General features: G+C 40.0%; 1 protein-coding gene across 20 annotated transcripts in view; it reads right to left on the bottom strand.

The window, feature by feature from the left end:
- LOC125892659 (CD209 antigen-like protein E) overlaps nucleotides 1-13,474 on the bottom strand; it is a 48,391-nt gene that overhangs the window by 8,221 nt on the left and 26,696 nt on the right. For 4 of the 20 annotated variants that reach the window (XM_049582784.1, XM_049582781.1, XM_049582799.1 and 1 more), the window contains exon 7: nucleotides 2,835-3,529. The exons of 5 other annotated variants lie outside the window; for them this stretch is intronic. In XM_049582784.1, coding sequence (XP_049438741.1) covers nucleotides 3,406-3,529 — 124 coding nt within the window. In that variant the 3' untranslated portion in view covers nucleotides 2,835-3,405. Of the gene's footprint in view, nucleotides 1-2,834; nucleotides 3,530-3,603; nucleotides 3,717-12,355; nucleotides 12,556-12,628; nucleotides 12,742-13,474 lie in introns of those variants that run through there. 11 more of the 20 variants (XR_007449766.1, XR_007449765.1, XR_007449768.1 and 8 more) reach the window with 6 other exon arrangements.

Raw genomic sequence — 13,474 nt, 5'->3', positions numbered from 1 at the left:
GTGTTATGGAAATATACCTCTACCCCCTCTACCTGTTTAGCTACCGATGCACTGTTAGAACTCTTCCATACATCATGTCTATCTTAGATTCCACTGCCCCTCTCAAGATCAAAGCTAGGACAAAAATGAACCTCTGGCTGAATGAATCCACACGCTCCATTCTTAGGGAGTGCCGGAAAGCAGAGTGTAAATGGACAAAAGACAGACTACATGTATGGTATGAAATATATAAGGAACTTCTGATTACATACCAATCTGCTGTTAGAGATGCAAAAACAAAATACCTCTCAGATATCACCATCAAGAGCAATCATAACCTATGTATGAACTCCTCCCAAATCAGTTGTGAGCAGTTTAAAGACTTAAACAAAATTGACAGCATTAGGTCAAATATTTCACACCCTACCAAAGTTTCATCATTGGCTACTGAGAACCCTTCTGTTTTTAATAATTTTGTCCCTGTTTCATTGTCCCAGCTTGGACACATAATTACAAGCATGAAGCCAACTAGCTGTGGGCTTGATGTAATTCCAACAAAACTGTTGAAACAATCATTTGATGCAGTTGGTCCCAGCATACTGAAGATTTTTAACAGCTCCTTAGCCACAGGTGCTGTCCTGTCTTGTTTCAAGCATGCCATAGTCCAGCCACTCCTCAAGAAGCCTGGTCTTGACCCAACTATTCCAAACAATTTTGGGCCGATTTCTAAGCTTTCTTTTTTTATCCAAGGTTTTAGAAAAGATTGTTTTTAATCAGATTCTGTCCTTTTTAAACCAAAACAATATGTTTGAAAAATTCCAGTCAGGGTTCCGTGAACACCACAGCACAGAGACAGCTCTCTTAAGGGTGACTAACGACCTCCTCTGTGCTGCGGATGCCGGCAAATGCTCCATCCTGATTCTCTTGGACCTTAGAGCAGCGCTCGACACTGTCGACCACAAATTTCTCCCATCACTTATCACGCTGGGTCAACATTTCCAGTTCTGCCTTTGACTGGTTCCGTTCTTACATCTCTAACAGACAATTCACTGTATCCATTGGTAGCTCCTCCTCCACACCAGCAAATATTACATGTGGGGTTCCTCAGGGTTCAGTTTTAGGTCCACGCACGCAGATCTACCTGCCCCTCAATTCCCAAAGCCAGACTGACATCACCAGAATACAAAACTGTTTTCAAGACATCAAAGACTGGTTGGCTCAGAATTTCCTTCAGCTGAATGAGGACAAGACAGAAGTCTTACTCTTTGGCCCCCCACATCATACCACTGCTAACGCCCAGAACCTCAACCACCTCTCCTCCTATATCAAACCACATGCAAAGAACCTGGGTGTTTTATTTGACAGTAATTTAAGTTTTAACAGGCAGGTAAATTCAGTTGTCAGGTCCAGTTTCTTTCAGCTCAGAACCATTTCAAAAATCAGGCACTTCCTATCACCCTCTGACCTAGAAAGAGTTATTCATGCATTCATATCATCCAGGCTGGACTACTGCAACTCCCTCTACTCAGGTATTACTCAGATCACCATCTCCCATCTCCAACTAGTACAAAACGCTGCTGCCCGGTTATTAACAAGATCAAAGCAGTGAGACCACATCACTCCCATTCTTGCATCATTACACTGGCTCCCCGTTCATTTCAGGATACACTTCAAAATTGTTCTGATTGTTTATAAAACCCTCCATGATCTCGCCCCTTCATATATCTCAGAACTTCTCACCCCTTACACCACCACCAGAACCCTCAGATCCTCAGACTGTGGTATGTTGGCTGTGCCATGTTCGCAGAAAAAAAAGGCAGGGGACCGGGCCTTTTCTGTTGCAGCTCCTCGGCTCTGGAACAGCCTGCCAGAAGCCGTTAGAAAGGCTGACTCTGTTGAGGCTTTTAAGAAGCACCTTAAGACCCATTTTTACTCTTTGGCTTTTAATAGCATTTAATCAGTTTTTAATTTCATCTGATCACCCTGGGTTTTAATAACTTTTATTTCTATTTTTTGATAAATTGATGTTGGTCTGTATTTTACATGTCTTTATGCCTATGTGTGTACAACATGTTGCCTGTGAAGCACTTTGGTGCAAATGCTCTTTGCTTTTTAAGGTGCTATATAAACGAAATAAACTTGAATAAACTTGGTTTTGACACTATCCTGCCTGTTGCAGCTGGTGTTTACAGCGGCAACATGCACTCACACATTCTCACACTTTGACTGTGAGAATTCTTGAAGTAGCATTTTTGCTTTGCAGTAATGTTTATATAAATCATTTATATCATACAGTATAACATAGGAACAACCAACACCAAAGTGTGTGACTACCAACCCAACAATGGGGATGGTTGCCACAAGTGCACCAGATGTATCTCTGAACAGGCCCACACCCAAAGTGGCAGGGCCCCCCGGGCTTTCACCTAAATGTCACAGAATGAACACACCAACCAGGAAACACTCAACATGACCACATAAAAAAAACATGCTTGTTGTCATTTTGACTGACTCCATTTTTTAAAAATCTAAATGTGTGCATTTGTTTAGTTAGGCCACCTCCTGACAATACTAGGAAACAATAGCCCTCCTGAATATTATTCAATATCATTAACAGTTTGAGGGTTGGTTATTTATAGATAACAAAACACGTATCTACTGTGTGTACCTGCACTACACAGTGACGATCTGCAGTCTGGTTGGTGATAACAGGTCTGACCTGCTGCGTTTGGTCCTGTATCATGATGTTTAGGATCAAACAGAGTTGGGTGAGCTAACATTATGTGATCTGTTTGCAGACTAATAACAAGGAAAACAAATGTGCACATTTATATAAAAGAAAACGTCAGTCAGCATCATGTAATGTGTGTTTTTAATTTGTGGAAGGAACTTTCAGTCAAAGATGAAACAGCACAGATATGATGGGTTATAGTGGGACGTGTCATGGCTGCCTAATGAACTTTGGTAGAAGTGACACCAAACTGGCTCCAATGCAAAATTCAAATGTTGTCACTGACGTCATGACCTCTCCTTCTTTTATAGTTTCCTTGCATAGAAACAGGAAACTGAGCAGTCCTGTTGGTCCCTGTCATCAGTCTGCTGATACACAAATTAAAAGCAGTAAATCTCTAATAAAGCAGAAGAAAATCACAGTCAGAGTTATTAATAATTAACAGTTTAGTGCCCCTTCAGGACAGTTATTGTGTTTTCCTCAATGCGGTGTCAGCAGTCAGACACACATTATCTACAGAACCCAGTATCTAATTACACCTTTACATCTGAGTCTCTGCTTTTAGACACATGCACACAAACAGCTTTGAAAAATAATTCACTTTGATTTTTTTCCTGTTGAAAAAATAAAATCCTTTTATATGTAATTTGAAAAACCCAAAAAGTATCTAAAGTACTAAAGTATCACAGCAGTGATTAAACAGATAAAGCTTTCTGTCTGCAGATCCATCGCTGTTTCTCATCACAGCTCACTGTTTTCCATCCATCATTCTTGACAGAAATCGCACAGTGGCCTTCAGCAGGAGGATCTATCCAGGAGCTGAGGGAAGAGCATGATGTTTAGATCAGGGCTGACAGATTTTACGATTCAGAGTATTTTAGAATGTGTGTTACCTTTCAGCGAGATCACTTCCATCGATCCACTTCCACTTTTTATCCTCAGCTCTCAGGCCAATCCAGTATCCATTTATTCCTGAACTGTCCCAGCTGTAATCATTGATGACTTTCTGATAAGAGAGACCGTAATCACATATTTAAACATTATATTTAAATAAACACACTGATCTACAGACTCTCATTGGCCCTCATTTACGAAAAAAAAACATACGACAGAAAACTGGGCCTTCAGTTATTATCTCGTAAAGCTCGGCATTTATCAGTGTGGATGTGAGTGGAGGCTACGATCAAGTCTCAGGTCAGGTCTCAACACGTGTACACAAGTTTGAGTCAGAGTGGACTGATGATGCAGCAGCAAATCTGGCCGAGACGGAGAATTGTTATTAGACCATATTCTGACTGGCATCTGCAGCCATATGTGAATCACTTCAGAATGTACAGTCACTACATGGACTTGCACTCTCTATCAGCTCACAGTTACCAGTGGGACTGACTCTGTCAGAAGGGCTTTGTGGGACTGACTCTGTGAAACAGAAAGCTTTCGGATACTGACAGATCGGAGCAGTACCACCAGAGAGTGTGGGGACAGTGTAGTGTAGTTCAAGTAAGATATGACTGTAGGAAAAAACAACAAAATTAAAATAACGGGGGAACAGAACAAATCAGTAATACAGAGAAAGGAATTCTCTGTCCACATGCGACGGTGTATTTAATGACCTCTCAGACCACCACAGTCTACACTGCTGCCTACGTCTAAAGGTTCATTATTACGACCTCCTCCACCGTCACCTCGTTTGTTGTTGTTAGAAACTTTTGATGCATTGAAGTATGAGGGCAGTGACGTATACAACATTTGAAATGGTCGGATCTGTTTTCGTACATTAAGAGAGTAAAAATGAGCCTTAAACCAAAAATATATATTTAAATAATGATTGTTTTCAGCGGTCACATTTATCAGCGCCTGATCAATTCATGAATCAAACAAAACTCTATTGTTTGATGATTTCTGTTCTCAGATCTGAGCTGGTTTGTACGTGAGATTGATAAATGAAGGCTTCTGTGTTCAGACCTACAGAAAATACATTTTCATTTCATGACTGTGTCATAAAAATTCCCACCGTTCTCTCATTACCTTTTCCTCTTCATCATGTATAACAGCCAAATCTGAATTCTTTCCTCTGCAGTTTTCTAGAGCTTCTTCCCAGGTTATCCGTTCAGGTCTTATAGCGTTACGAATCATATAGCAGCTCGACTTGGTGAGTTCCCAGTTCTTCTGACAAGCTGCACACTGTCTCTCTGAAACAACAGAGACCAACCAGTAAACAACATTACTGCACTGTCATATTATTGTGATTGGTTATTTTGGGACCTCATTAATGGGATCTGAACATACTGTTATTTTCTTTGGGGCAGTAGGCATCAATGCTCCACTGAGCTCGGCTGACGTTATTTGCCTTCATCTCCTGTATTTGTTCTGTTAAGATGTTCTTCTGTGACTTCAGCTCCTCGTTTTGTGTTGTCAGCTTCAGGTTTTCTTCCGTCAGGTTTGTGATCTTGTTTTCTAAGACAGTATAGTTTTGTGTCATCAGTGTCTTCAGCTCCTGGTTTCAGCAGTCAGCTGTGCGTTGTTTTCAGAAATGACAGCAGTAACTACAGAGACAGACAGAGGAAGGAGTTGGGCTGTGAGACTTGTGTCTCTGAAAAGTGTTTTACATAATCATGAAAACATTAAAGGAGTCATGTTCCAGATGTATCTTAAAACAACAGTCAGGTGCCCATATGAACACTGAAACTGGGTGTTTTTGCCCTGATCATTCCCTCTGTTTGTACTGGTGAATAAGAGCCCTGTCTAATGCACTCCCAAAGGGGGACAAAGTCCACAGTCCTCATTCATCCATCCTCAAAAGAAAATGTTTACATTACATTTCTGCAAACCATAAATACATTACATTTTCATTTCATACATACTGTACTAATTTCTACAGTGACATACTAGAGATAGAGAGTGAGCAGACTACTGTTCAACACCAACAAACAACAAAACCAGTTGCTGTGTTTCCAGCATCTTTTTAGGCTCCAAACATGTTTTGTAGCAACTCATTGGCGGGGATATTTACTGCCATGAAAAGCACTTGAGTGTTTTCCTGAGACACTGCTGTGTCTGCTATTACTGAAAGCACAGCTGGAGATAGACAGGAAAGGTGGGAGAGAGACACACAGCAAAGGGCTGCAGGTTGGAATCAAACCCAGGCCGCTGCTAAGGATTTACTCTAACTCAAAAGGGGAGCACACTCTACCAGAGGTGGAGGAGGCGGTCCAGAGGTCGTCCCAAACGTGGTCTTTTGTGCCGAAACCTAACCACACAGAGTTGTTGAACAGTACAGTTTTAATGTATCAGCTACATAATAGTGTGCAAATGTAACGTATCTGCAGAAACATATAATGCCAACATGTTTGTTCAACAAGTTGAGGTGCAGGACAAGACCTGTGTTTATGTTTGTATGTTAGCTAGATGACAAGGAGACTTTAGCAGGAAAGCTAACGTGGATTGTTGTTCAGTGTTTATGGCTCTTGTTTATCAGACTCTGAGTAATAGAAACTGCTGAATTTTGTTCAAGTGCCCCATTGATACTTTATTTGTTGAGATGCTTCTAGGGGGTTGTCCAACACAAAACAAACATTCAACAAACATTTAACAAACATTAAAGATTAAACAACAGCAAACAGAATCAAAACAAATACACATAAATAATAATAACCAATTAGAGAATCAAATAACACACACACATCAAAGTCAAGACATCATCTACGGGACATACACATAAGGGCTCAACAGTCACAGATATACAAGTAAATATAATCAAAAGCATGAACAAGAACAAGTGGACATCATACAAAGTATACAAGTTATAAAATGAAAGCATATAAGTGGAATTAGGTAAACAATTATTCCAATCTGATGGTGCTTTAAACTTAACAGCACATCACCTAATTTCTTTGAAGATTCTTGGCACAATAAAGAAAGGCTGTTGGGTGTGTCTAAGTGAATATGATGAAGTGAAAGGAACTAGAAGCTGTTAACTACATTTAAAGGATGAAGATTTGTTACAGAGGTGTCTTGATATATAATATCACCATAATCAATAATGGGAAATAAAAGCTGCTTAATAATTTGTTTTCGTACTCGAGGACTAAAACAACTGATTGACCTATATAATATTCTGAGACTTACACTTATTTTATTTTGAATGTATCAGTATGAGATCTAAAAGTAAGCTCAGAATCGAGCCAAAGTCCCAAGTATTTAAATGTGTCAACTTTATGAAGAGGAGACCCATCAGTAAAATTAATAGCAAATTCAGCAGATAGGTGCTTAAGGTTGTACTTAGTGCCAAATAACATGCTACAAGACTTCTGTTTGTTTAGTATGAGATTATTATAAAAAAAAAAAAAAAACATTTTTGAACAGAAGAAACTACTAAACTACAATACTTCCATAAAATAAAACAAAATTGGAAAAGAGGAAAAGATTTGTTTGAAAAAACTGTTAAAATTAAATTAGGGAACTGATCACAGATGTATTATCTCTGTGTTTTAACATCTGTTGTTGCTTTAATTTGCAGCAATGTTTTTAATGAAGCTGACATGTCATGACAGTCAAGCACAAGCTTTTAATAAAATATTTTGTGTACCTGGCAGGCCAACATCTTCACTTATTTGTTGCCATGTGAAATTGGTCCTGTTTTTGTCCTGGTAACATTCCAAGAGCATATTTCAAACTACTGGATGGTGAAAAATCTGAACAAAATGACCCTCTCCCCCATGGCTACAGGAAGTTTCTATTAGAGCAAATGTGAACAGGAGGAAGGATCGCACCAAGCAAAAACTGTTTCCATGTTCAATATGGCAGCTGACAGACTTGAAAATAATGTGAACCTGCCTTTTAAATAAGGACCAACAACATTCACATAGAAGGTACTCACAGTAGATACGAAGGCCCATGATGACCAACAGTATGAGCCAGCACACTGCTATCGGTGGAAAAGACCGAGTGAAGAAGAGACACCTCTGGTCTGAGAGGAAAACAACTATTCAGCTGAATCAATGATGTTGATTTAACACAGTCAAAGGTGTTTTGAATACATTTAAATATAAAACAAAACCAGTTAAGCTTTTATGTTTTCATCACACTCACATTTTTAAAACATCATGATTGATAAATTAATCTCATGCTTAACAACATTAATCTATAAGATATATTTTGTCATAATGGACCTGGAGGTGCTGCCACTTTATCCACACTGCACGCTGGTGCATTAACATAGTCGGCCTCTTCGCTGATTTCCTCTGAAACATAAACAAATACAAATGAAACATCCAGATACATAAAATATACAGATGATAATGTCTTACATAAACATAACATTAGGATATCTTTAAGTACCAGTTTCCTCCAGCTCTTCTGCTCATCTTGAACAAATGTTTAAAATCCTGCTGCAGTGTGTGAAGGCTGTTAGGAGGGCGCCTGTCTGCTCACTCTGATGCTCTTTAGTGAGCTTTGAGGTTTTCATTTGTGACGGCTTTAGTTCAGCAGCCAGCATATCTTTATCTTGTTGTTGTGAAGGGGAAGTCTAGTGGTGAGAAGAACTGTCTGTACAGTCTCTCAGATATTGACCACAGGAGGACCAAATTTGGAGATGTACAGATTCCAGTGGCCTAACATACGTTCATGTTAACACGGATATGTTGCATTAATATAATCTGTTCATTTAAAGTTATTCACTCCAGTTGTTATCCAGTTTGTCTCCACCCAGCTTGAACCCTTTCACATGAGGTGGAGCCAGAGGCAACTGTGAAGGTTTTATTGATCTGTCTCATGAGTGTGGGGTCCCTTTCTCCCCTGCATGAGCATGTAGTCTAAAATAAATTATGAAGATGCTAAATAATATAATAAAAAAATATATGAACTGTGCACATGAAATAATCTAATGGACAAAGAGCCAATAAACACGGGATGACTGATCTTTCTGATGTGTGATGTAGTGTTGGAGTGCATGGGGTCATCAACTTGTCATTGCTCTTATTGTTGACTTCCTGTCTGTCAGTCTCCAACACTACTTATCACTACGTATCACTAATGTGAGCTGTGATTAAATATGCAGCACTGAAGTCTCTCTCATCACACTGACATTTCAGAGCAGGTGAGGGAAGTGGGAACAGGTGTGTAGATGGGTGGGGCAGTCAGGGGATGGAGAAAGGAGGGACAGTCTGAGGACATCTGGTGGATGGATGGAAAATGGCAACGAAGGAGAGGGACAGACAGACAGACAGACAGACTGTGACAGCAGACTGTGTTTGCTGTCAATGAGTTTATGCTTCGCAAATATCATGCATTAAGAAAAATAACACAACACACTGTTACACAAAAGATGAGATGTTAACTATTACACTTTTTATATATAATCGAGGATCTCATCAGCAAAGAGAGAAACATTCATGTGTTTAAAGTAACAGAGCCTGTATGATGGCTGTAGGGAAATGTAAAGTTTACAGTGTACCAGTTTAAAGTTCACACAGATGTGCACTGTAGGTTTCTAGTTCTGCTTTGAAGTTGTGACACAGTTGTTGTTTGGTCAGCAGGTGATAACTGAAGTTCCCTTTAATGGTTTTGAGCCACACTGTGTGCCTGCAGCATCTTTTCACGCTGCTGCCGTCGTTTATGTTGTTGAGTGTTGCAGTACTTTGCCTTATCTTTATTTCCTCTCTACAAGTTAATTGTATGTTTAATGTACAGAACAAAAACCGAAGCAAATTCCTTGTCAGTAAAAACCTACTTGGTAATATCAATAGTCTAACACAAGATTGACAACACAGAAAATCTCATGACAAAACAGCAACATGTGGCCAAATGTTCATTCAGTGCAGTGAAGTCAAATATGACATTGCTTGGATAGAAAGAAAACACCGATTCATCAGCTGTACAAGTTAATATTGTTTACATCAGAGTGCTCATGGAAACAGACTCTGTTGAGAACAAGCGGAGCGCACCCTGTTGGTCAATCAGTAGGAACAAAAGCCCTTTTTACACAGAGATGGCACTATAGAGTCACAACAAGGTCCCATCTTTAAACCCCCTTTGCATTTTTACCCAGAAATCAGCAACGACTGCTTCATTCCACTCCTGTGTGCGGTTACACATCACATTCTGCAGTCGTGCAACGAGAGGTGGACCTTGCGTGTCACGTAACACAGTAGCAGCAGCTCTTGCATGACATATGTGTCGGCTGCAGTTCATAAACAATAACAAAGGCAGAATGTGCCAGAAACAATCATCTACTGTCCCTGTTAAATGGCGGCTGATCTCGTCCTCTGCTCAGAGGGTAAGGAGCTCCTTGACATCACTGTTTTCCCAATTTGAGCACATTTACAGCTGCAGCTCTTCACGGCTCTATAGCACCATGTCTGTGTAAATATTACCAAGGAAACAATAAAAGAAGGATGAGATATTACACCAGTGACCACTTCTATTAAAATGAATGGGGCGGGCACGACAGGTACCGGCACCCATCATGAGTCATCAGCTGATTTACAGTCAACCAATAGAACAGCAACACACCTTCTCTCTCAGCCTATCATCTTACTGCTCATTTTAAATGTGATTCTTTCTCTGCCATAGTTCTTTCTTGCTGCAGCCATGTGTGCCCTCCACCTCCCCATCACCACCTAGTGTTTACGGATTCATCAGCCTCATCATCCTCAGAGTCATCATCCTCAGAGTCATCGGCCACCGCCAGTGTCTGTACTCTATTTATCATGCTTACCACATAAAAAAAACCATGCCTGTTGTCATTTTGACTGACTCCTTTTTTTAAAAATCTAAATGTGTGCATTTGTTTTCCTTCTCTTAACAGATCATGACTCTGTCTGTCAGCTGCACATAACAAAGCAGCAACCTCCAGGGCTGAGAAATAAACACAAAGTGCCAAAATCTGCAGTTCCTCTAATGTCCACCTGCTTGAGGCTGCCTCCCCCATGTTACTATGTTCAGCTTTACAGATGAAACAGACATTTAAAACTGTTTGGTCTCTATAGCTAATTAAAACATTCATGACACTTGTACAGTGGCTGATTGTTTTTTCAAATCACTGTTTACATCTTATTGAGGCTTAAAGTCAGGCATACTTAAGCTCTGGGCCACTTTGAGTGACTGGCCCACATAATAGTGTCCTTCTCCGTCAGATCCACCCCACAGCTCCAGCCTCTCGCCCTAATATGGTCACTTCTGGCTCCAAAAAACAAGATGGTGACAGCTTAAATGACAAACTCAAGGCTTCAAAACAGGAGTCAACAGTTTGAGAGGTGATGTAATGGTAGCTACGTCTGGTCCAGCACATGATACATGACCAAACAGGGCAGGTCCGACTTATTATCACTGACCATACACTGCTACAATGCCTTACAGTTTGCTTTAGTTATTTACATTTGTATTAGTTATTTGATATTAGCTAGCACACACATAGTTAGGACATGACAGCAGTTAAGCTTTAGAGGCTGTAACATTTGTTGTCACCCACCAAGACCACAGCTTCCTGTCTGTTTCTTTCACACCAGAAATACTCAAATTGTTTTGCCCGGGGGCCACGTCTGCAAATTGACAGGAGGTCAGGGGCCAGTCAGCAGCCTGGCACATGCACACAGGGCCGTTTCTATGATTTGAGGACATTTTAGACTTAGTCTAGTAGTTTGTATTTTCCCTGTGAATTAGAAAATGGTATGTGGGGCCACCCAGCACCTTACTGGGGGCCAGATTTGGCTCACGGGAAATAAGTTGAGTATCACAGTTGTACACCAACACCAGGATTATTATTAACATTAACAGTTTAATCTCCAAACTAATGTAAGGCGTCTGCTGGCTAACGTTGGCAAATCAAAGTGCGAATGCTAACTTAGTTAACTGACAAATAAATGAACAAGTATTGATAAATTTTAAAGGTCCAGGTTTATAAAAATTTGGCAGTTAGCGCCACCTCCTGACAATAATAGGAAACAATAGCCCTCCTGAATATTATTCAATATCATTAACAGTTTGAGGGTTGGTTATTTATAGATAACAAAACACATACCTGCTGTGTGTACTTGCACTACACAGTGACGATCTGCAGTCTGGTTGGTGATAAAAGGTCCGACCTGCTGCGTTTGGTCCTGTATCATGATGTTTAGGATCAAACAGAGTTGGGTGAGCTAACATTATGTGATCTGTTTGCAGACTAATAACAAGGAAAACAAATGTGCACATTTATATAAAAGAAAACGTCAGTCAGCATCATGTAATGTGTGTTTTCAATTTGTGGAAGGAACTCTCAGTCAAAGATGAAACAGCACAGATATGATGGGTTATAGTGGACGTGTCATGGCTGCCTAATGAACTTTGGTAGAAGTGACACCAAACTGGCTCCAATGCAAAATTCAAATGTTGTCACTGACGTCATGACCTCTCCTTCTTTTATAGTTTCCTTGCATAGAAACAGGAAACTGAGCAGTCCTGTTGGTTCCTGTCATCAGTCTGCTGATATACAAATTCAGGACAGTTACTGTATTTTCCTCAATGCTGTGTCAGCAGTCAGACACACATTATCTACAGAACCCAGTATCTAATTACACCTTTACATCTGACTCTCTGCTTTTAGACACATGCACACAAACAGCTTTCAAAAATAATTCACTTTGATTTTTTTCCTGTTAAAAAAAATGTAATTCTTTTATATGTAATTTGTACGTTTGAAAAACAAAAAAGTATATTAAGTACTAAAGTATCACAGCAGTGATTAAACAGATAAAGCTTTCTGTCTGCAGATCCATCGCTGTTTCTCATCACAGCTCACTGTTTTCCATCTATCATTCTTGACAGAAATCGCACAGCGACCTTCAGCAGGAGGATCTATCCAGGAGCTGAGGAAGAGCATGATGTTTAGATCAGGGCTGACAGACTTTACGATTCAGAGTATTTTAGAATGTGTGTTACCTTTCAGCGAGATCACTTCCATCGATCCACTTCCACTTTTTATCCTCAGCTCTCAGGCCAATCCAGTATCCATTTATTCCTGAACTGTCCCAGCTGTAATCATTGATGACTTTCTGATAACAGACAGACAGTAATCACATACTGTTATTTTTGCATGAAGCTCGGCATTTATCAGTGTGGATGTGAGTGGAGGCTACGATCAAGTCTCAGGTCAGGTCTCAACACGTGCACACAAGTTTGAGTCAGAGTGGACTGATGATGCAGCAGCAAATCTGGCCGAGACGGAGAATTGTTATTAGACCATATTCTGACTGGCATCTACATATTTGCAGCCACATATTAATCACTCAAAAATGTACAGTCTCTACATGGACTTGCACTCTGTATCAGCTCACAGTTACCAGTGGGACTTGTGAAACAGAAAGCTTTCAGATACTGACAGAGTGGAGCAGTACCACCAGAGAGTGTGGAGACAGTGTAGTTCAAGTAAGATACGACTGTAGGAGACAACAAAGAGATTTAAATAACGGGGGAACAGAACAAATCAGTAATATAGTGAAAAGACGTTGTATTTATGACCTCACTGACCCCCACAGTCTACACTGCTGCCACCATTTGAAGTTTTAATATTACAACGTCCTCCACTTTTGCCTTGTTTATTGTTTTTAGAAACTTTTGACTGCTCTCTAGTGCCATCTATTGGCTGTATCTATGCATCATAAAGGACTCGTTTAGTTTTGAGGGTAGTGACGTTTACAACATTTGAAACTGACGTATCTGTTTTTGTACATTAAGAGAGTATAAATGAGCCTTAAACCAAAATTATTTTAGTGTGGGATATTTAAA

The sequence above is a fragment of the Epinephelus fuscoguttatus genome, linkage group LG8 (genome assembly GCF_011397635.1).
Source record: "Epinephelus fuscoguttatus linkage group LG8, E.fuscoguttatus.final_Chr_v1".
Lineage (NCBI taxonomy): Eukaryota > Metazoa > Chordata > Actinopteri > Perciformes > Serranidae > Epinephelus > Epinephelus fuscoguttatus.
The sequence above is the reverse complement of the archived record's forward strand: the minus strand, read 5'-3'. Positions and strand labels throughout refer to the sequence as shown.